Genomic DNA, 22,384 nt, shown 5'->3' with positions numbered 1-22,384 from the left:
AATTTCCTAATATCCATTCTAAACCTTCCCTGGCACAACTTGAGGACATTTCCTCTCATCCTGTCACAGGCTACTTAGGAGAAGAGATCAGCACCCACCTCGCTACAGCCTCCTTTCAGGTAGTTGTAGAGAGTGATAAGGTCTCCCCTCAACCTCCTGTTCTCCAGGCTAAACAATCTCAGTACCTTTAGCCACTCCTCATAAGACTTGTGCTCCAGACCCTTCACCAGCTTCATTGCCCTTCTCTGAACCCACTCTACCGCCTCAACATCCTTCTTGTACTGAGGCTTTCTACCTTTATAAGGTTCATAATTTCAAACATCAGAAGTACAAAGTCATTGTAGGCAGGAAAGCAATGCTTAATCACAGGCTGAATCACTAAATTCTCTTCCATTTCTCAGCATTAGAAAGACATCTCTATGGTGTTTGACCCCCATGCAAATTACAACCATACATTAAAAAACTAAGGTATGCATACTGACTAAGCAGATGGACCAAGAACATAATTCAAAACACACCTCCAACCTGCTGAAGACTAAATGAAGGAAATCTAAAAAAATCATTAAAATAAGAGCAAGAGAACAAAAACTGAAAGACATTCTAAGTGTACATGACATGGAAACAATCTATCATTCTTTCTGTTATTTAGAGATGTTTTGTAAGTCAGTATTTAAAAAAAAATGGCAAAGAGTCTACATTCTTTTCCCCTGTCTAATTAGGAGAAAGGAATTTAATAATAATAATAAAAAAATCCTTAGAAGAGAGAAGCATACAGGCAATATGATTTTGCATGAGTGCCTCCTCAACCACATCTTCCTGCTGGGACCACCCTTCATAACCCATGTAGACTGAAAGCAGAGGTGGGAATAAGAGGAGGGACGGTAAGCCACTCGGTACATACCTCCACAGCTGAATTCGTGTCAGTAGCTGTGCCAGGGCTCAGCAGCAAGCACCTGAGGAACTTTCATGTGAGCCTCTTCCCATTGCTGGGGACACCTCCCAGGGTAGTGGGTTGCTGAGATGAACTGGGAAGCTCTCAAGTGCAGACAAAAGCTCTTTATTTTACCCTTCTGTATCTCAAAAGATAACCTCGTAACTGTAAATACTTATAAAAACACTAGCTCTGTTAAGAGTGCTAGGAAGCATATTTGATATGATATTGCTCAGCTGAAGGACTTTTGCATTAAGCTGAGATGTAACATTTAGTTATTTTTCCTTCATAGGAGATGTTGCTGTATTTTGAGAGAAGTGCTTTATGTATACAAATGAATCAGCCATTTATTTCTTTTCTTTTTTTTTCCTTTTCTGATGCTCTATATAGGTACTTAACAGCTTTAAGTATTTTTTCCCATAAAGCAGTAACTGTCTTGCCCCCCTGCTCCTGGCCCCATAGATGTCAATTAGGAACTGAAAACACCTCCCTATCTGTAAAACAAACACTGATACAGTGACTCAAACAAACTGATTATCTGATGCCTAGATAATTCAAAATTGAATCCACTTTGATTTTAGGCTATAAACATCTATCTTATTGGGAGAGCTGTTTTCATACAAAAGTTAACAAAATCCTACTGTACTTGGAAGACTAAGGCTAAGGTCAAATATTTATGGCTACCTTTTGTTTTTTTCTTTCAGTAAGATTTTATTGACCTGATGCCAAATGCTTTGCGAAGAAAATACTTCTTTTCAGTGAGATTCTTACTAGAAGAAAACAAAAGGTGAATTATGCAACCTATCACCTGGTGGTCAGAGCACTGCTATGAGATGTAGGAGATCACAGACAACTATTATGCAATTCCGGATTTACTGCAGCTTAGTACTAACAAACCTCCAAAGTTCCACAAAATGAACTGTCATACCCTAACTGTGCCCTTAGCGAAGCCTCAGAAATACTGGAGCTGTAAACCCAATTGGTCTCTTCAGAAGTCAGCAATGTTATCTGCTATTATGGCCACCTTCAAACAAGACTAATAACCCAAGTGATGACTTTTATATAATCAATTATAATTAATTTCACAGAATCACTAGGTTGGAAAAGACCCACTGGATCATCAAGTCCACCCATTCCTATCAACCACTAAATCATGTCCCTCAGCACCTCATCCATCCATCCTTTAAACTCCTCCAGGGATGGTGACTCAACCACCTCCCTGGGCAGCCTCTGCCAGTGCCCAATAACCCTTGCTGTGGAAATTTTTTTCCTGATGTCAAGCCTGAACCTCCCCTGGTGGAGCTTGAGGCCATTCCCTCTTGTCCTGTCCCCTGTCACTTGGGAGAAGAGGCCAGCTCCCTCCTCTCCACAACCTCCTTTCAGGTAGTTGTAGAGAGCAATGAGGTCTCCCCTCAGCCTCCTCTTCTCCAGGCTAAACAACCCCAGCTCTCTCAGCCGCTCCTCGTAAGACTTGTTCTCCAGCCCCTTCACCAGCTTCGTTGCTCTTCTCTGGACACACTCCAGAGCCTCTGGAGTGCTTATTTTGGGTGCTTATTGTCAAATAAGCAGATTTATTTAAGTTTGATTGATACTAGATCAGTAAATCAATAACTACTTCCTCAGCAAGACTATCATCAGCTTCCCTGATATACTTTAAAAACAACTATAACTACAGAGGAGTAACATGCAAATGATTGCATTATTGTTTGCATTTTCTACAGAATATAAAAAAAAAGTGTATCAAGTAGTGATTTGGGTAGCAACAGTTGAAACAGCTAAAAATTAAGATGGAATGTATTTTTCATTTTTTGCTCTTACTGTCATCCCAAATTGTAAATAAGTTCACATGCAAACTCACTGTAGAGTAAGGTTGTTTTAAAAAATAATCAAGATTTCTATTTCTTATCCCTGATTTTATCTCTAAAATTTAAACTGAAGACATGCTATAATGCCCTGCACAGAGATGAAAGAGGACTATAATCTACGGCAGCTCTAGCAGGAAAATTAGAGAAGGCTTATGCTCTTTGATGACTGAACTGCTACATATTGCACGATGGTGTGTGCAGTCACTGCTGAGTTCCTTAAACAAGGAAACAGGCTGTTCACAACTCTCCTCTCTGAACATGGAAAAGCTGTTAGGCTTGGCCTAATTATTTTAGAGGCTTAAGTAAAAGAATTTTCACTGAAAATGCTGCATGCATACAATATAGATTCTGCAAAAGACCCACTCAGAGCTGTGTTAAATGAGTGGGAAAACCAGTCTCCAGTAGACAAGGTCCTCTCAGGCATCACTTTATGTCTGTCCATGTGGAAGACAGACCTGCACCTCTTCCCTTCCACCAGAGAAGCAGGAGATAGGCAGAGCTATAGCCCTGTGGGATGGAGGCACAACATAGAATTAACTTTATACTGACACAAAATCAGATGGAGGGGGAGAAAACTGAACCTGGAAATACCTTTAACATCCCTGCACTCTTAGGTTCTTTGTTTTCTCCTGCACCAATGCCTTTTTGCAGTGCGTCTCTCTCCTAATGGCTTCTATTTTAAGCCAGTCTCTGTGGGGCCTTTCCAGGGAAGATCACTCCTGCTGACGGGAGCTAATTCGAAAGAACTGCAAGCTTTCTTACGAATGCTGCCTTTCTACTACTAATACCTGATAAATGACTTGTGAACAATCGACATACCAAAGACCTTTTCCATGATCATTTTTATGAAATTAGGGTTTACAGAAGATGCCTCCAACATTGCCTGCACAGAACACCGGCAATACTAAGACAACTTTTTCACTAACACTAGAAAGCTGGAAGGATGGATGGGGAACTTAGCTTCTGATAATCAATTTTTCTCTCATTTCACAATAAATACTTCCTTCTGTCATGGACCAGATTGGACATAAAATCTAGAACTTAAAAGTGGTTTGTGACTTTTTGAAAGATTACACAGTATGAGATAGTGACACTGCTGTTTAAGAATACAGCTCAGAAGGTTTCCGAATACCGCTGTTTCTTTCCAGCATTACAAATACAAATGTCAGGAGCTAAATTTACTTCTCAAACTATAGTTTGTGATCTAAGTGTTCATAAAGGCACACCAATAAGTAGCACAACTTTCATTTATCTCATTGACAATCCCAACTCTTATTATGACAATTATGCGTTGTATTAAAAGTATCACTTAGCAACATTTGATTATTAAAGAATATATGGATCCTAAAAACGTGGAGCTTTAAATTCTCTGTGAAGCGTTCCATTCTTGAATATATTTACATATTTATATATGCATATTTGTATAGTATGTACTTCTGATTCATATACATCTGTCATATGAAGCACCAACACTTTCTCAATATTTGATGTGTGGTAATACTTGTGACATCAGAGAAATATAGAATCATAGCATGGTTTGAGTTGGAAAGTACCTTAAAGATAATCTAGTTCCAATCCCCTTGGCATGGGCAGGGACACCTCCCAGTAGATCAGGCTGCTCAAGACCCCACCCAACCTGGCCTTGAACACCTCCAGGGATGGGGCAGCCACAACTTCCCTGAGCAATCCGTGCCAGTGCCTCACCAACCTCATCATGATGATTTCTTCCTAACGGCTAATCTAAATCTTCCTCTCTCCAATTTAACACCACACCCCCTCATCCTATCACTCCATGCCCTTGTAAAAAGCCCCTCCCCAGCTTTCTTGTTGGCCCTCTTCAGCTACTGGAAGGCAGCTACAAAGTCTCCTTGGAGCCTTGTCTTCTCCAGGCTGAACAATGCCAACTCTCTCAGCCTGTCCTCATAGCAGAGGTGCTCCAGTCCTCCGATCATCTTCCTATCCCTCCTCCGAACCTGTCCCAACAGTTCCATATGCTTCTTAGGCTGCGGATTCCAGAACTGGACACAGTACTACAGGTGGGGTCTCATTGGAGTGGAGTAGAGAGGCAGAATCCCCTCCCTCACCCTGCTGGCCACACTTCTTTTGATGCAGCCCAGGATACAGTTGGCCTTCTAGGACACGAGCGCACATTGCTGGCTCATATTGAGTTTCTCATCAATCAGTACGCCCATGTCCTTCTCTGCAGGGCAGCTCTCAATCCCCCATCCTCTATTGAAACTCTGGATTGCCCCGAATATGTGGTAAAAAGTCACCACTCATAAACTCATAGCAATGCACAGAATCACAGATGTTGAGAAAATGAGGCTGGGTCATGAAGCCAATTTGTCCATCCCTCACTTAAAGGCAAGATCAGTCCTTAACTATGAAATCTAATTAACACATGATAGAAAAATCATGCTTAATATACACTTGCTATCCATGTCAGTACCAAGGTGTACCAGGACAGCGGTGTGTTACCAGTCATCGTGTACTTTCAAAAAGAATACGGAAGAGCAAGCATGGGCACCATGCCTCCCATGGCAGGTGATAGAGTATGCTTTTCCTCTCCAGAGCTAATTTTTTTGGAGAAATTTTGGCCCTGATGGTAATAATGATAGACCGTACCATCCCCCACTCCTTAAATGAATGTACAGCGCTGATCATTGTTCAGACAAATGATTTCTGCATAGATGTCATGTGCTCCATATTCCTACATCTCCATTCTGCTCACTAAAACTTTACCCATGACTGCAAACAACTAGTACGACCACCAGCCTGAATATCTCCAAGCAATACATTTTTCTAAAAGTTCAAAGCAATTTTTTCTCCTTCTCTCCTTCTGCAGAATTGCTTTCTTCCTGTTGCTGTTTACATTCACTAGAAATAGAAAACTTACTCTACTGAGAAGTGACAAGCAAATGAGACTTGGTTCTGCATAAGTGACAAACTTAATAGCCATAAGACATTGAAACCTTACCTAAGGGGAAACTATACATTTTTACTTCCTTGCACTTCAAATCCTTCCTTCATATTACAATGGATTGCAGGTATTACACTTTCAAATTGCTGTGCTCTGTAAAAGACAGCTATTGCAGAACACATAGAGATTCTGAAAATGTATGGTTCCCTACTTCTTGTGTGGCTGAACTCATTAAAATTGTTCCTGATTTTACAAGCAGAATGATATAAACAAGTACCATTGTGGCAAATGCTACATAAAAACCTAGACAGATTGAGAATTTTGAAAACAAACATCTATAAATGTCTGAAAATCCATTTAAAACATTCTTAAGGGATTTTCTATGATGCATGTCATATATAGAATAAATGACAACAAACTGTGAAAGCCATTTTTAAAGCTTTCCATGGGATTATTTTCTCTAGTATACAATTATGATGTTATCTGAACCTATTTTAATAAATTCATGTGAACACATCACTGTGTATTTTTCTTTAATTGATTGTTGTTTAGAGTTTTCCTTATCTGTATGAAAACCTCCGTTGCAGTTATTAGTTTCTGCCGTGCTGTCAACCTGATTGCTATGGTGAGCACTTATGGAAACAATTAAGCATACAAATTATTTCATTTGAGTTAGCTTTAGTGTTTGACCTGTCTGGAGAAACTTGTGTGATATTAAAGCATTATGTATCTTGTTATTTCTGTGTGTAGGATAAGTATAACCTGTTGCATTTTATGCTCTTTTCCACTGTAAAGACTTTATTATAAAAGGCTACTGTTGCATACTTTATTCTTGAAAGACTGAGGGTCAATGAATGTATATTAAAACCTCAGACAACTTTTACATTCTGTATCAGGTACATCAACATTAAATTGTTTAAATATTTACCTTGTTAACTGACATTTAATAGCCATAACTGAATGACTTGTTATGAAGGGTGTGTATTGATTTAGTCTGTGCAAGTTTTGCCTATGTAAGTAGCAATATACTGTAAAATTATTGGTTAAAATATTGTAGACAAAAGGTTAGTTTACATTTCTCAGTTAGAAGTATCTCCATTTTTTCTATGCTGTGAAGCTGGTGAAATTAAGCTGCCATTCAGAAAAAAGGATGTTGCAACTTATTTCAGATTAAAATCTACAGATGACCCATGATTTAAGCCTTGGATGATTTTTGCTTCTCCTGAGGTGAACTGAACATTAATGAAGACAATTGATACTGGCACAGGAGACAATACATACATCCAATACACGTTACTAATGTAATTATCGTGGCTGCTGCTAAGTAAATAGTATGTTATCTACAGCTATTCTAACCTGGAAGAAGAGCTAATGCATCAAACTAAAGACTACTCTTTATTTTTTCATATGTAGTTTGAAAGAAGTGCTTTCGATTTTCAAGTAGCATATACAAATAAATTACGGAACCTGCCTACAACTGTAGGATTTTTCAGTTCTCTTTAAGGATAGAGGTTCATATAGAAAAGGCATTTGAAGTATCTCCATGAGACAGGGAAGAAGGAATGGAGATCATGTACAAACCTCACTGTACCATTCGAACTATTTTGTGTTAATTAGTCACATGTATTCTGTAACCTTTTTGGGTAATTTTTTGAGACTTTTATGCTTAGCCTGTGGCTATTCCATCATTTAAGGAATCCTGGTCTATTAACTGCATTTTCTCTGTTCAATACAAACTTTGTTTCTAACCTATGATATTTCTGTAATAGAACATACTAGCATCAAATGTACCAGGAGGTGACGGGGCAGTACTCCTAAAATCAGTGTTATGCTATTAAAGACTTTTTAAGTATCCATGGAGTGTATTTGGGTTTTGCATAAGACGACTGTGATTTCAGTTTTATTGCCTGAGAAGTTCGATGTCAGGAATGAATGAATTTTCTTAGTAGAAGAGACTGTAATTTACAGTAGCTTTGAATTAAACTAGTGAAAAAAAAAAAGACATTGGGAGCCCTGAGACATATTTGTACCACTTATTCAGAAGTCCTTAGGAGTGCATTATTGACAGCAGAGCTGGATTTCTGCCTGCATTATAACAGAAAGGGAAGTCAACCCAAGCTGTGAATTGTGGTTACATTCACACTAAAATAATTAGAAACGCATGCTAACGGAAAACCATTTTCCCCTGCTTGCTTTAATGTTGCCCCCTGCACTTTTGAATGCCTTGCACAGATTTGATAAATGTACTAATTTTCTGTTTGCTACATCTGTATAGTTTTGAGTCACACTGCTGCTCTGTTCTGAAGATGAGTAGTTTTCCATGTCATCTGGTCAATCTACCTACTCCAGTCATCTTCAGTAAAAACAGTTGTCTGGGATCACTCAAGTAGCTCTCTGCCCTTCCTCCAATGATGCTGTGTACTCTGAACATGGTGGGTGACCATGAGAGGCTGAACGAAGCGTGAAGGGTGAAAGAAATTTTATCATATATGTTCTTGCTCACCCAGTCAGTTACAATACAGATATAATGATTTAAATTAAATGTGGATCTTGAAGAATATAATAATAAGCAAACTAATGACTATGGTAAGGTTCAGCTATAATAATGCCAAAGATATTTATGGAAATAATGGGGAAATGAACAATTCAGTCATGCCAGAACTTAGCTTCTGCAAGTATTTATTCCTCTGAAGCTGACGTCAGAAGAGAAATCACTGCCTAAGAGATATTGGAAAGGAAAGGATGGATTGTCAGTGGCCAATAGCAGCAGGGAGACATCACTACACAAATGGAAGGAAGCAAGAAGTAAGTGGAAGTAAACACTGTGAGAGCAATTTGCTGAAACTTGCAGAGAAAGGTGTTAATTTAGCTAATGATTGAGTGTGTCAGCTTGATCATTTTAATATCCTTTTCATTCAGACTGCCAAGCTGAAAGGGTTTGTGGGTGCCTACCACATTTGGACTTTCAGGACTGGCACAGCTGTAGACAGAAATTAGCTCTCTATCAGTGTGTGCTTTTGACCTTAAGTTATCCTCAAGGGACAAAAAGGTGGTTTAAATTACTAGGGCATGAAGAACCTCTGTGTGTGTGCGCGTGATAACCAGAAGCAAACAACTATATTTAGTTTAATAAATGTGTTAATGTTTCTTATGTATAAACTGTTTTTATAGGTTATTTTGCCTTGTTATTTTTAAACCTGTGTTTGATGTGGCCTTTTTTTTACTTCTAGCATTTCTAATCACACTGTATTTATAACCTATGGATTATTTTATTTATGTCCACAGCACAAGAGGACTCATTTAATGCACTTACTATGTCAACAAATCATAACATAATTCATTTCAACCCCGGGCAACAAAATAATTTCCATTTCATTTTTTCCTTACAAAAATGTCATAACCTTCCATCTCACCACATGACACGAAGAATTCAGTACTATCTTGCATGCATTTTACAAGTCCTGCATCTTAATCTATATTGGGCCCTATATAAATATACATTGGCCTCTAAATAATAAGCAGCTAAGTCAACTTTCTCCTCTTCTTCCCTCCCTGCAAATTATCTTTATAAAGAAACACATCCTCGCAACAATTGCATTCACTATTAAAGGAGGGATGGATGAAGCCAGTCTAATTACGCCTTCAGAGGTGTTACTTACTTCACACAATAACTAAGATTATACTCGCAACTATATTCTGCAATCTTTTATTCCTGCATTTTTGTATTTTTCCTTCCTTGCTCACGATGTTTGCAATAATCACAGTGAAAATGTGGCTTTGAACTGTGTTTAATAAGTATTCAAAAAATATTTGTTTGGGAGGTGTCAGGCAGCATAAGTGCAAATGAATCTTGCAACTGCCAGCATTGCCACATAGCTGTGACAGGGACACTTCCTCTGATCCCAGTCAAAAGACTATCTTCCATTTTTTTGTTACTGTGATGTTGTAACTGCTAGGAATTTTGTAAATACGCAGAGTTATCTACAGCCTACCTATGAAAGCCAAGAGCTGGCATGTCATTCCAGTGGCAGAATACTAGTGGTGTTTAGAACAATGGGGGATGAATACTTCATCTTTCTGCATCCCTTCTACAATCCACACTGGAAGGGCAGAGATGTACTGGAATATTGGTGAAGGACATAGCAACAGCAGAAGTCACATTAGAAAATGCACTGTAAGGACAACCCAACCAGCCCTGTATGAGTAGCTCAGAGTTTTATTGGCTTTGGCTTAGTGGAGCTAGCATGCTTAAGCATAAACTTAGTAGATGCAAGTCAGAGTTGAGACATTTTTGTGATGTAGTCTCCAAGACAAGAAGTGATTTAAAAACTTGGATATTTAGGAACGTGTTTCTGAGACCCACTTGAATTTCTCTCTAGCAGTTGGCTCAAGCTTTGCAGTACCAGTATGAAGATGAAGTTAATATAACCAGGTAGACTTACGTTTCTTCTGCCTAATTGGGTGCCTTCACACATATTTCAAAGGTGTTGTGCAGAACACTGTCAGCTAACTCTTTGCAGAGCTGGTATGAGCCTGCAGGGCTTACTAGCTGAGATTAAGCTGTGAGAAAACAGTTAAATTGCTTCTGAATTTCAACTAGCTGGCAAAGCAAACTTCTGCATTTACATAGTGCTGCCCTTAAGCAAAAGCAAGTGTGGAATGACCTTAGTTTCTTTACTTCTATATCCTGATAAATTGCCCATCAAAAAAGAATAGTTTCTATATAAAGATCCCCATATCCAAGTTAATACCAAACCAATGTTCCTTTAAATTGCCTCTTGTGAAAAGGACTTCCTGTACCTTGTGCAATTATTTGGTAAACTTTCATATACTTGGATGTCTGAAAATATTTCTCTGTTTGAAACAAATGGTATGTTCTTCTGTCTTACAGAACAGAGAAGGATTGGTTCCTGTCCCTTATAAACAGACAACATTTTAAAATTCAACACTTTCCTCTCCGGAACAAAACTGCCAAACTCATAAACATCCTTCACAATATCTCATATTAGTGCTTGCCTACAGAAGATTAATACTTCTCCAGGCTTTTGATTTACTCTTTGCTAAGAAGTTGTACTTCAATCCTGGGCAGTGCTGACATGCCCCAAACCCTAAAGATATTATACAAGAATAGCAGAAGGTGTCAGAGGGCAGTGTCATCAACTGGTGTCTCTTGAATTGCCATTTAACAACACTGTGTTGGCTTCAGTCTGGCATGAAGACAGGCTTTGCTCATTGAGACATGTTGAAATAACACCTCAAATTCAATTCCATGTCAAATTTGAAGAATAAGTGAGGAGCCTCCAAGCAGATACCACGGGAAATTTTGAGTGATAGTTGGGTGCATGTATCTTAGAGAAATTATTCATGATCTGCTCTAAGACATTAGACAGAGGCCACATTTATTAGGGAAAATATTATTCTGAATGCACTTGGAAGCTTGATGCTTTCCTTTCCACGTAGTGAAACAAGGAGGAGACAATAAAAATACTTCAAAATACAAATAACATTATGACAGGGTATAATATTGTAATACTTAGCTGGTATATTATGGCTTTCTGAATCACTGAGCCTTGAGATATTTATGCGCACTAACAGAAAAGCACCTCACAGAAAGAAAAATGCTGAAGAACACTGTCATATTACCAAATGCATCAGGGACAATATTATTTCCTGAAAAAGGCCAGTTTATGTGAAAAAGTAACATCAAGTAAATGTATCAATGATGCTGGAGCAGTAATAGTCATGGCAACTGTAGTTTTTCAGTATTGGCTGCATTTATATTGTGAACAAAGCCGCAGGACAAGCTGACAAGATAGTATGTATCTCCATTTCATTAATGGAAAAAATTGAATGTGGGATTTTTTTTTTTCTGAAAGCTGTGACAAGCTTATGAAAAACAGTGGGAACAGAAGTAAAATCTACTTTCCTATCTGGTATAAAAATTTCAACATTTGTCCTTGGAGGCATTAAAAGGCATTCTATCTTAGCAGTTCTTCAGTGGGTCAGAGAGATGGGGGAAGAAAAGTAAAGATCTCTCTAATGCACAGCCCTAAGAAGGAGACAAAGATCACAGAATGACTTTCCTCTGTTTTCACAATCAAAACCTATCTCTAATTTCTACACATAATGCTAAGTAGTAATATTTCAGAACCACCATTCATTCCCATGGTAACATCCCCTGATATTATGAGCAGTTAATTATGTTGTTGTCATGTGGTACATTGTATGGTTTATTTACAGAAGGAGATAAACATTTAATGAACGCATCTTTGGGTATATGAACAAAATAAAAACTGCTGTTCTATCCCTCTGGTCTTTCATTGTGCTCTTACGTAAAGAAAATGTGATATTAGCAGATATCAGCTGAAATCTATAGAAATACAATGCTGGTAAAGAAATGTAATATCATTATTTGGCAAGAGGAGAATTCTGCCTGAGATTTTAAATAAAAAAAATAAAAAGACATATAAAAATATACCTGATATAAGTGGATTTTATGTAAATAGACTATAAATCACTAGAGATTCAAAACAGAATAGATGACTTCATGGTTATGTTGATCACTTCTGAGCTACAATACATGACATCCCTGCCATGTCCCTGACTGTCATGAGGACCCCCTGGTAAAAGAAAAAGCCTGAGAAAAGACAGTCAAACAATTCTGAATTGTTTCACCTGAAATTACAAAAAGAACATTCTATAATTGTTTGACATTCTGATTTATAGTTCCAATTAAATAATTGTTCTGAATGGTCACTGGATATGCATTTTTATAAGCTTGAATTAATACTGTTTTGATAAAAAGTGACCTGCAATACAGGAAAAAAATATTGGTTGAGTAACAAAGTCTGAAAAAAAACCTGTTTAAAAAGGCAATCTAAAAAAATGTGGGTTTTTTAAAAATAAGAACCTTAAAATTTAACATATTTAAAAGGCAGGGCTTAGACTAGGAAACTGACTTATCGATAATTTTTAGAAAGGTTACCTAACTCTTTGTTAAAGGAATTGGTTCTGGAAGTCTCCCCAAATTTTACTTATCCGTATGTTTTTGTCAGTTATTTAGAAAACTATTAAATGCATGATGGCTGATCTGCAGTTAGAGGGGTAGAGGAAAAAAAAGAGTACATTGCGGGGTAACCTGAATTATTCAGCTAAAAAATGAAATGACAAGAAATGAATTTTAGTATCATAAAATGGAAGGAACATAAACAGAAATAAACATTTCCTGACTTTAAATACAGGATAAAATCCTCTGTTCAGAAAGCTGCGATTCACCAGATTTGGTGAATAAGGTCATAATGAATTATCACCTCAACCTATCACTGTATCAAAGAGAATGAAAAAGAGGAATGCCACATAGGAGTGGAGAGATGACCTCTCTTTTACCAAGTAACCACTTTGCTGAGTCCATTGCTGATACATCATACACTGACCTGATTAATCCACTTCAAAAGGCATATGAAAACCCTGAAGAACTGAAAGGAAAACCATAGAAGTGATTTGGTCTATATAGCAACCCATATAAAATGCATCTTAGTGTCCTACATAGCAAAGGCAGTGCTGAAAGAGTACTTAATCACTGCATACAGGCAAATTAAAAGAGGATTTTCAACCTTGCTCTCAAGAATGCTACAAAAACCAAAAACCAGGTGATGAAGTCAGAAAAATTCAACCTCACAGGAAGGAGTTATATCCTTGAAAATAGATGTCCCAATAGATTACAAGAGGAGTGATGTAACTCATTACCTGCTCTGCGGTCTCTGAAATGAAGCAGTTTTCATGAGCAAGAGATACCTGGGGGAGGATTAGACCAGGTGCAGTAACAGCCCCTGCTAGTTCTTCCCTTAACCCAGAAATGATCAGATGTGCTCTGAGTTTTATTTTGCTGCGATTCCCTGAAGCCCTGAGCAGTGGAGGGGCTCTGAAGATAATTTTCAGAGGTTGTTCTGTGACACTATAGAGAATTCATTTTCTTGGACAGCTTGTTGGCTGCTGTGGTCCTCAGATCACTGGGATGAATGTGATAGACAGATTTCTGGTCAGAAGGAATTTTGTACAGGTCAGACCAGCAAGAATCCTGCTGATTTTTTTTTTTTTTTGTCCCTGCCTTCCCATGGATCATCTGCTACCTGATTTTGGGATAACTAACCTCAGCACTTGGCTACGAATGCAGAAGTTGTGAAGGTTGGTGGTATCTCAGTCTCTCTCATACTCTCGTTATCGCATGTAACTGTTACTCTCTATAGGGCTTAAATGCATTAGTCTAACCCAATTTAAAAAAAGTTAATAGTCCATGCTGTTGACAAGATGTGTGGGAATATTGTGAAGAGGTACAGGGAGTGGAACTTAAAAGAAACTAGGCTGGAAGGCTGTAAGAGCACTGCAGGGGTGCCACGATGTACCCAGTGCACCCCCACAGCCAAAGCTGCACAGGGGGCGGCTTTCCTTGTCCTGCAAGAGTAACATATGGCTTCAAAAACCTCTTGAGAGACAACTGGTTCCAAATGTTTTCATTTCTAATATATTTGGGAGTCAAAGTTTAACACCTGGATATTATCACAACTCTTTTGCTCTCATTTCATGCATTCAGTGCCAAAACCCGGACTACTTCAAGTATCTTCAGTTTTATTCAGATCTCTAATCTAGAGCAGTTGCTGTGGAAATGTTTGCACTTGAACTGACATTCCTGCTAAATGCTCCTAGCTTTCTTTCCTAAGGGAACAAAACTTCAGCTTGTTTTCTTGACACAGCAATCTTTCCCCCATAATTTCAGTAGCTAATAATTTATCCGTTGCTTCTAGTCTCATCATTGCTCATGTACCCTCGCAGAATCAGTCCAATACATCAGACTAAAGCTGTTAGGGTTAGAGGTTTACACTTTGCTTTCAAGTCTGTGATTCCAAGCTTTCAAATAAAACAATATTTATAGATTTTCCTGGGCTCATAACAATGGCTACTAAAATACACACATGAAATAGAACAAAAATACAAGTATAATATGGATTTCACATCTGATATTTTTGACCCAGCAAACAGGTATATACTCAGTTCTACTCACTGAAACATTCAACTTCAAATTATTTTGTTTAGATTGGGATGTTGCAGGTTATAAATAAAGCTTAGAATTATTGCAGTTGGGCTCCGATTTCAGTGCTTTTTCACATAACTAAATATACTAAGTTTTGGACTTTAACAATTTTTAAATTTTAACACAGTTTAAAAATGCTGCTTTTATCAAAGCATAGCTAAGCATATTTACAACTGAACTCAGTGAATATTTATGTTTTCTTTCTCTGATTTGTCTTGACAATATATAAGTTGAGTTTTAGACTGGTGTCTTTGCTGATTCTGTTCCAAATATATTGACTCCTTCTTCAATATATTTCCCCTGGTCTGAGCAGAATATTACAAACTAGTGAGCCTATAGTAACACATTTTTACATAATGAAGGTGATCAGCATAGATTGTGCAGATATTACATTTAATGACAGCATATGAATTTGTACAACTATTATTGCATGCATCAAGTATCATTCTGGGACTGTTGAACTGCAGAAAGGATTACAAAGTTAGCTGTGAGCTCCACAACATCTCATACAGTACAAGAACAAAGGCCATCTGTGATAAAATGCTTCTACTTTTCTCTTAGTATTGTCAGCGGTCAATATATTTCCAAGTTAAAAAGTATGACAATATAAAGACACAGTAGTTGGCAGCACCTGGTAGAACAACTAGGTACATCAATTCAATTTTCGTCATGACTTGTAAAATAATATGCACTGTACTACATAAATATTATTCTAGTTCTAATACAAATTTGAGGAGGGCCTTTGCAAAGATTTACAGGTTAATACAGAGCGTAGCACTTACCAAGATGTGTGTTCATCATCTTTGCACAATATTTGCACATGGCTTCCAAGTCATTTAGTTGCCCTTGTAGGAATGAAATCTGGGCCTCCAATTCTTCCTCCTACAATTAAGAGATAATTAGTATTAAACCTCACCAGCTTTCTATGATACACTGTAAAAGTGGTAAGACAACTCTTGTCATGCTTAGACGTCTAGTAATTTTTCCTACTCCTTTGCTCTTGAGAAAATTTTGGAAATAAAGAGAATCACCTTCCAACTGTACTTATTAAAATAATTTTGAATTCTTTTGTCATTTCAGGGAAACAGAGTATGGTTTAATGTTTCAGTGCTTATTAATAATATACTTTTTCCTTCTAAAGAGTCAAATAAAAACCTGCCTACATTGATCCAAGGAAGGTTAACAATTAGTATTTCTTTAGCAGATTAGGTACCTGGTTTTGCTTGTACAAATACAGTACCACAGCAATGGCTGAAAAAACTCACTAAACGAGGAAAATTCTCATTTCTGGCAGAGTAATTTCCACTTTCAAACTTTGGAAACAATCCTTTTTTTATTTCAAGGCAGAGATTTACTGAAACCTAATGCCATACACCATGTATGCATTACTGCTGTATATTTTGGCATATTTATTTTTATAACACATTGTGCTCTATCTGTATAAGCCCCCTGCACTTCATTGCTCAGCCAACAGCACTTCCACAGTGTCTTACATAATATTCAGGTGAAAATTATTTTCATTTCACATACTATAAAGTGCTTACTCCAACTTATCAAGTTATGTTTAATAAATATGCATCAAGTGCAATTTTAAACACGAATTTGTTAGAAAAGATTCTTTATTTTAAGGCCCAGGAGAAGCATTATTATCCAGCCACATGCCCTGTCTAAGCAACGGGAACTACTTCAGCTAAGAGTTCCTCTTTGAACTCCTTTGTTTGCTGGTTTACAAATGCATCCAGTTCTGACTTTGAAGACAATACTGCAGAGAAAGTTCACCACTCCTTTGGAAAAATTCCTTCAAATCTTAGTCACATATAGTATTAAGCACATTTTACTATTTTTTTTTAAGTATGTAATTGTATTCACACAGATAAAGGAAAAGTAACTTTTTAGCCTCCTGTTTTTCTTAGGAGTTTTGCCTTTTTATCATACTCTTGTTTGATGGGAGATTACTGAATGTTAAAATGTGAATTATATTTAAAATGAAAAAAATCCAAAACTGATCAGCAAGAATAAAGGCAATGAATCAATCTTTGTTTAAATGTATAAGTGGCCTTAATGTCAATTAAAAACTGAGAATCAGAGCCAAGGAAAGGAAACTTTCATTAACATAGCATATATCTGAAAATCAATTGATAAACAAAAAGAAGTTTAATAGTAGCATTTTCTGAGATCTAGCCACATAACTTTCTCCCTACTTACTTTTCCCTGACACTTAAAACCTACAGATATCAAACTTTTTTCATTGCTATTTCCTTATATTCATGAACACTCACCTCATTTTACTCAGCCTTATACTTTGATCACTTAAACCTCAAAGGGATTGATTTTATATTGTCTGTTTATAGTTGTTGAAGGACTAACCTCTTTCAAAGTCTGCAGTTCTGTCACAGCCTATACAAGCCTACCAGCACTAATATTTCTGTTCAGGCAATGTCCCTGCAGAAGACCTTTTCCTAGTACATACAGCTAGCAACTGCAAGAAATGATCTACCATAAATTTTGAATTGTCAATGCATTGCAAACATAGCTGTAAGACAGAAAAAAGTGAGAATATCTAAGTATTTTTCTTTTAAAAAAGGTAATACAATTCTAAAATAATTACCCAGCAATGGAAATTATCTCCTACAAATGAATAAGAAAATTAGAATCATAGAATCATAGAAGCATAGAATAACCAGGTTGGAAGAGACCCACCGGATCATCAAGTCCAACCATTCCAATTAAACTTTTGTTAAAAAATAATACCATGTTTCCCAGACTGTTTTTTCTTATTCATGGATCAGAACTGCAGTAAATCGATTTTAAAAAGCTTTTGGGCAGCTCTATCCATGGAGGCAGATTCAGAAACTAACTTTTTCAACTGTACATCTTCATTTGTGAGTGAGACTGGTGCTGAGAAAACTATACCCACCACTTTTTCAGGTTGTTAGGATCCAGCATGAGGACCAGAAAAGTTCAGCAGACCCAGCACTCACAAAGGAGAGCACCGTGGCTGGGAACTCACAGACAGTGCAAGAGATTCCCCTGTCAAGTGGGAAATATTGTACGAGGCTGAGTGAAGGCACTTGGAGCTCCTGACTTATCTGGCACCCTCAGGAAGAGCACCAAGGAGTGCTGCCAGCAGGACATGTAAATAAGCAAGACAGCTAACGTGGCACCTGAAACACGAGAGACCCAGATGTGCTGTTTGCATAAGAAGACAACATCCAAACAGTGATGACTAGCTACAAGACATAACCCCTGGCCCCGCTGTCACCAGCAGTGCTGTGGCAGTCTCTGTGCACGTGGACCCCTGAGGGTGACCTCTCTGGAGGGAGGTTTGCTCTGTTGCAGTTGCCACAGCTGCAGGTGAGGAGCTGCAAGAAGAGGCAAGTGTGTTTTATTCCATCAGGGGTGACAAAGAGGTGACGGACATGACTTTTTAAGGCATAAAAGCTTATGCAACAGACAGGGAAGGTGCAACTCAGGCAACGCACAGCGGGAAGAAGACATGCACTCCTAAATAGCTAGAAAATGGAAACCTGTGACTTCTGGAAGCAGGAAGGCTGCCCGGTGTTGCAGGGCCCAGGCAGCAGAAGGGAAGAACAAGCTCCCTCGTAGGAAGAATCCAGGTTGGACACTCTGCACTAGTGATCACTACACTACCAAGTGAGTGGCAGTGAGTGGCTGGTGACTCTTTTCCAGCCAGACTCATCAACTAGGGAGGTCTTTTACTTGCACAGAGACTCAATTTCTGGTGTTCCCAAAAGACAGTTTGGGGTCACATCATGTTCTGACTTTTGTTCTACTTACTCAGGCATGCATCAATGATATGGTCATGTGAAACAACTTCAGTTCAAAAGGGCTCCTGAGCAAGGGTGAAGGGGACAGGAATCCTGGTTTTTCTTTAATCTTAAGGCAAAAGGGAAAAGCCTGGACAGCGGCAGATGCATCTAGACCACATGTGGCTGCATAATTGATGGCACCGTTTTGCTTGTGGCACCCAATTCGATGAGAAAAGACAATGTAGAGAATAAGTCTACCTGACAAAAAGAACATCTTTGTGAACAGACGTGCTAATCTAGTGGGGAGGACTTCGTCTGTCATAGAACAGGGATCTAACCCAGAAATACACGAGGAAGCAGCACATACGGAGCAGGTATGCAGAAGATACACCTGGTTAAGTAAGGAGCTACTTAATGAACTAAAATAGGAAAAGCACATATGGAGATGGAAATGGTGGAAATGGAGAACACATACGTAGAAACAATGACAGGAAACAAAGGACAAGGATACAGTCATTGTTTGGGCACAGGAACAAAACCAGGAAGGACAAAACCCAGCTGGAGCTAAAATTAACGGGTGACATTAAAGGCTAACAAGAAAGAATTTTACAAGAGCAGCAAAAGGAGGTTCAAAGAAAATTTACATCTATTGCTTATTAGGGGAGAGAAGGTAATGATAGAAGACATAGAAAAAGCTGCTGTACTCAACAGTATTTCTGCCTCTTGCTTTTTAGGTTAAGCCTGCTCCCAGACCTCTGATCCCAGACAGTTTGGGAAGGAGAGGGATGGCTAAGAGTTGAGAGGCAACAGGCTAGTCAGTACTTGAAGAAGCATTATGTGTTCACCCATGGGTGGTGAAAGAGCCGATGATGTGATTGCAACACCACTAGCTGTCATCCATGAAAAATCATTGCAATTACAGGACATCCCTGAGGACCCGAGAAAGGTTAATTTTACATCCATATTAAAGTCAGAAGCAGGATCTAAGAAATTATATGACAGTTGGCCTCACCTTAGTCCTTGGAAAAACCATGGAGCATGTCCTCTTGGAATCAATTTCCGACATGTAAAGGACAAGACAATCAAGAAAAGTCAACAAGTATCTACCAAGAGCAAATCATGCTTGACCTATCTGATTGCCCACTATGATAAAATGACTGGCCATGCAGATGAAGGGAGAGGAGTGAATGCAACACATTTTTATTTTCATTTATCTTTGGACACTTATTTCCAAAAGCATCATCATTTATAATATGAGAAATCATGGACTGAATGAAAGGATTGTAGGTGGGCAGAAAACTAGTCAGGCCCCATCAATGGCTTGATGTTCAGCAGGTGTTTGGAAATGAGCACAGTAACTAATTGAAGTAACTATGAAGATAAGGGAGGTATGGCTACCTTGCCGACTAGTATAATAGAATTTCAACTCAGAAACATCATGAGACACTGGAAGCCCAGGAAAATGAATCATTTTTTGAGATTTCTGTTCTAGAAACATTCTGCACCTGGGGAGAAAAACCTCAATCCACAGGCAAGGAAGGAACTTGCTGTTTTTCAGGCTTGCTGAACGTGAACTGCAGGCTACAGTGGCTGCAGAGTTGAACATGAACTAATTAAGTGCTCTCATCATGAACAATGTAAACAGTACATTGGGCTACATTTAGGAGGAATGTGGTCAGCAGATCCAGGAAAGTCATTACCTGGCTCTACTCAGTGCTTGTGAGCCCTCATCTTGAATAAAGTTTTGGGTCTCCAGTTCAAGAAGGATGTTGAAAAGTTGTAGAGAGTGCAGTGCAGGGCTACTATGATTGTTACAGGTCTAGAGGACAGGCTGAGGGAGTTGAGCTTTATATTTTTGTGACGAGGAGGCTGAAGGGGATTTGCTGGGAGCATGCAACTCCATAGAGCTACATAGATGATGTAAAACTCTTCCCAGCAGTGGCAGATGATATAGAAGTAGCCATGGCTAGAAACTGCCCCTCAGAAGGTTAAAACTGGCCATTAGGAAAATATTCTTCATTAGAAGAGCAGACAGCACCAGAGAAGCTTACTCATAGAAGTGATAGAGTTTCTGTTCAAAGTCACTGAAGTGATCCAATGTTAGCAACTGTTCTGCTCCAAGTAGCAGCTTGAGCAGAGGTCATTTCTAATCAACATTTCTAAAACTAACCTTTTCACAGTATCTTTTAAAAATTGTTCGGCAAATTATGAATGTTTTAATGTATTGTAGAGGTAAGCCACAAAAACACAAAGCCCCTCAGAAAAAAGGACAATATTTTTCAGTATTCTAATGTCAAATTCTTTACCAATAATAAATGAAACCACTGATTTATAGCCAGTATTCTGCAGATGCTCTTGATTCTTGTCCAGATGCTATGCACTGTGCTTTTCTGTAAATGCCAACTTTTGTGTTTCCCTGTGTTGAGACAGCGAGTACCTTGGATACCATTTATTTTTGTGTACAAACAGCATTGCTAGTTTGATCTCTCTTATGCATGAACAGAGACTTAGAAATTCTTTGAACAGGCCAAACAGAAGTCAAGAGAAAAACATTACCGTCTATACTTCCTTAAGAAACCAACCTTTCAGCTGATCTGACACCACAGTACCAGAAACACATGAACATCGATTCAAAACCACTCAGCCACAGTTCTCAAAGGTTAACCATTTGACCACAAAATAAAAATCAATCATTTGAATAACTAAGGAAGGAAAAAAAAATCAATGTCAACTCACTGAACTTAAGGCCTGTAAAACCTGGAACTCAACAGTTGCTAATATTGGGAGCTGCGTTATGAGGAAGAAATACAAACAAAGCAGAAAATCAAACAAAGGAATCATTGCATCAGACATGGGAGACCAAGAAGTGTAAATCTAATGATGCAACCTTGCAGAAAAACAAAAATACTGTCTGAAAAGTTAGTCCGAGGGTTCTCAGAAAACTTCTCCATATCTTCAGCATTCCAGATGATGTAGAGCCTTACAGATAATCAGTAACATCTTGAACTGAGCATGAGAATGAAGAGGAAGTAGATTATATGTGATGCCACATGGATTTACATTTCACTAACAATACGAAACAGGCAAATATTTGCATCTCCAGTCAAAGTGATTCTATTTCAGTACCTCCTTACACACATCTCCAACTATTTTCCTTGTTGCGGCAAGACTGAATCTGCAAAAAAGTTGACTTACACTTATGTTTCTCATATTCATCTTTTTTCTTATCCACATCCAGAACTTTGCTTACATCGTTACATTTCTTTTTTTTTCTTTTGCCATGAAAACTAATTTCTTCATGATTAATTATTTGTCATTTCTTTGCTATTTTTTCCCAGTCCATACAGTTCTAGTGCTCTCCATTTGTCCAAAGCTCGCTCTTCCATTTTTATTACCTTTCCTTTCATCTATCTTCTCACTTTTACAAAGACAGCTATGGAGATAAAATTTTTATATCCTTCCTTTTCTCCTGAGCTCATAATGAGATTAGGGTTGCCTCTACTATACCCTGTTTTTCATCAGATTTTACTGTTTCAGAAAAATAGCTGTGAGCAACTGAAAGTGGTCAGCACCTTCAAGAACAGATTACAGAGAAAGTTTTACAGTTTTGACACTGTAATCCTATCCTTTTACAGCTCATCTCTTCACAAGCTGCAATAAGGTTTGCGGACACGGGTAAGGGCATTGGAATTCAGCATTCTACACAAGCCAAAGTCTGAAGAAATATAACTTTGGAAGGAACTACTCTTTCTCAAACTTGTTTTTATCAGTTTAAAGAAGTTTTCTCCCAAACATATGACATGTAGCTTA

The 22,384-nt window shown here is 38.1% G+C and overlaps 1 protein-coding gene across 3 annotated transcripts in view; it reads right to left on the bottom strand.

Annotated features, from left to right (window-relative positions):
- The window catches only part of TBC1D5 (TBC1 domain family member 5), a 314,809-nt gene that overhangs the window by 12,351 nt on the left and 280,074 nt on the right, over window positions 1-22,384 (bottom strand). For all 3 annotated transcript variants that reach the window (XM_069860194.1, XM_069860196.1, XM_069860195.1), the window contains one exon: window positions 15,587-15,686. In XM_069860194.1, the coding sequence (XP_069716295.1) occupies window positions 15,587-15,686 (100 nt within the window). The remainder of the gene's footprint in view (window positions 1-15,586; window positions 15,687-22,384) is intronic.

Source organism: Phaenicophaeus curvirostris, chromosome 6 (assembly GCF_032191515.1).
Source record: "Phaenicophaeus curvirostris isolate KB17595 chromosome 6, BPBGC_Pcur_1.0, whole genome shotgun sequence".
Classification (NCBI taxonomy): Eukaryota; Metazoa; Chordata; class Aves; order Cuculiformes; family Cuculidae; genus Phaenicophaeus; species Phaenicophaeus curvirostris.
The sequence above is the reverse complement of the archived record's forward strand: the minus strand, read 5'-3'. Positions and strand labels throughout refer to the sequence as shown.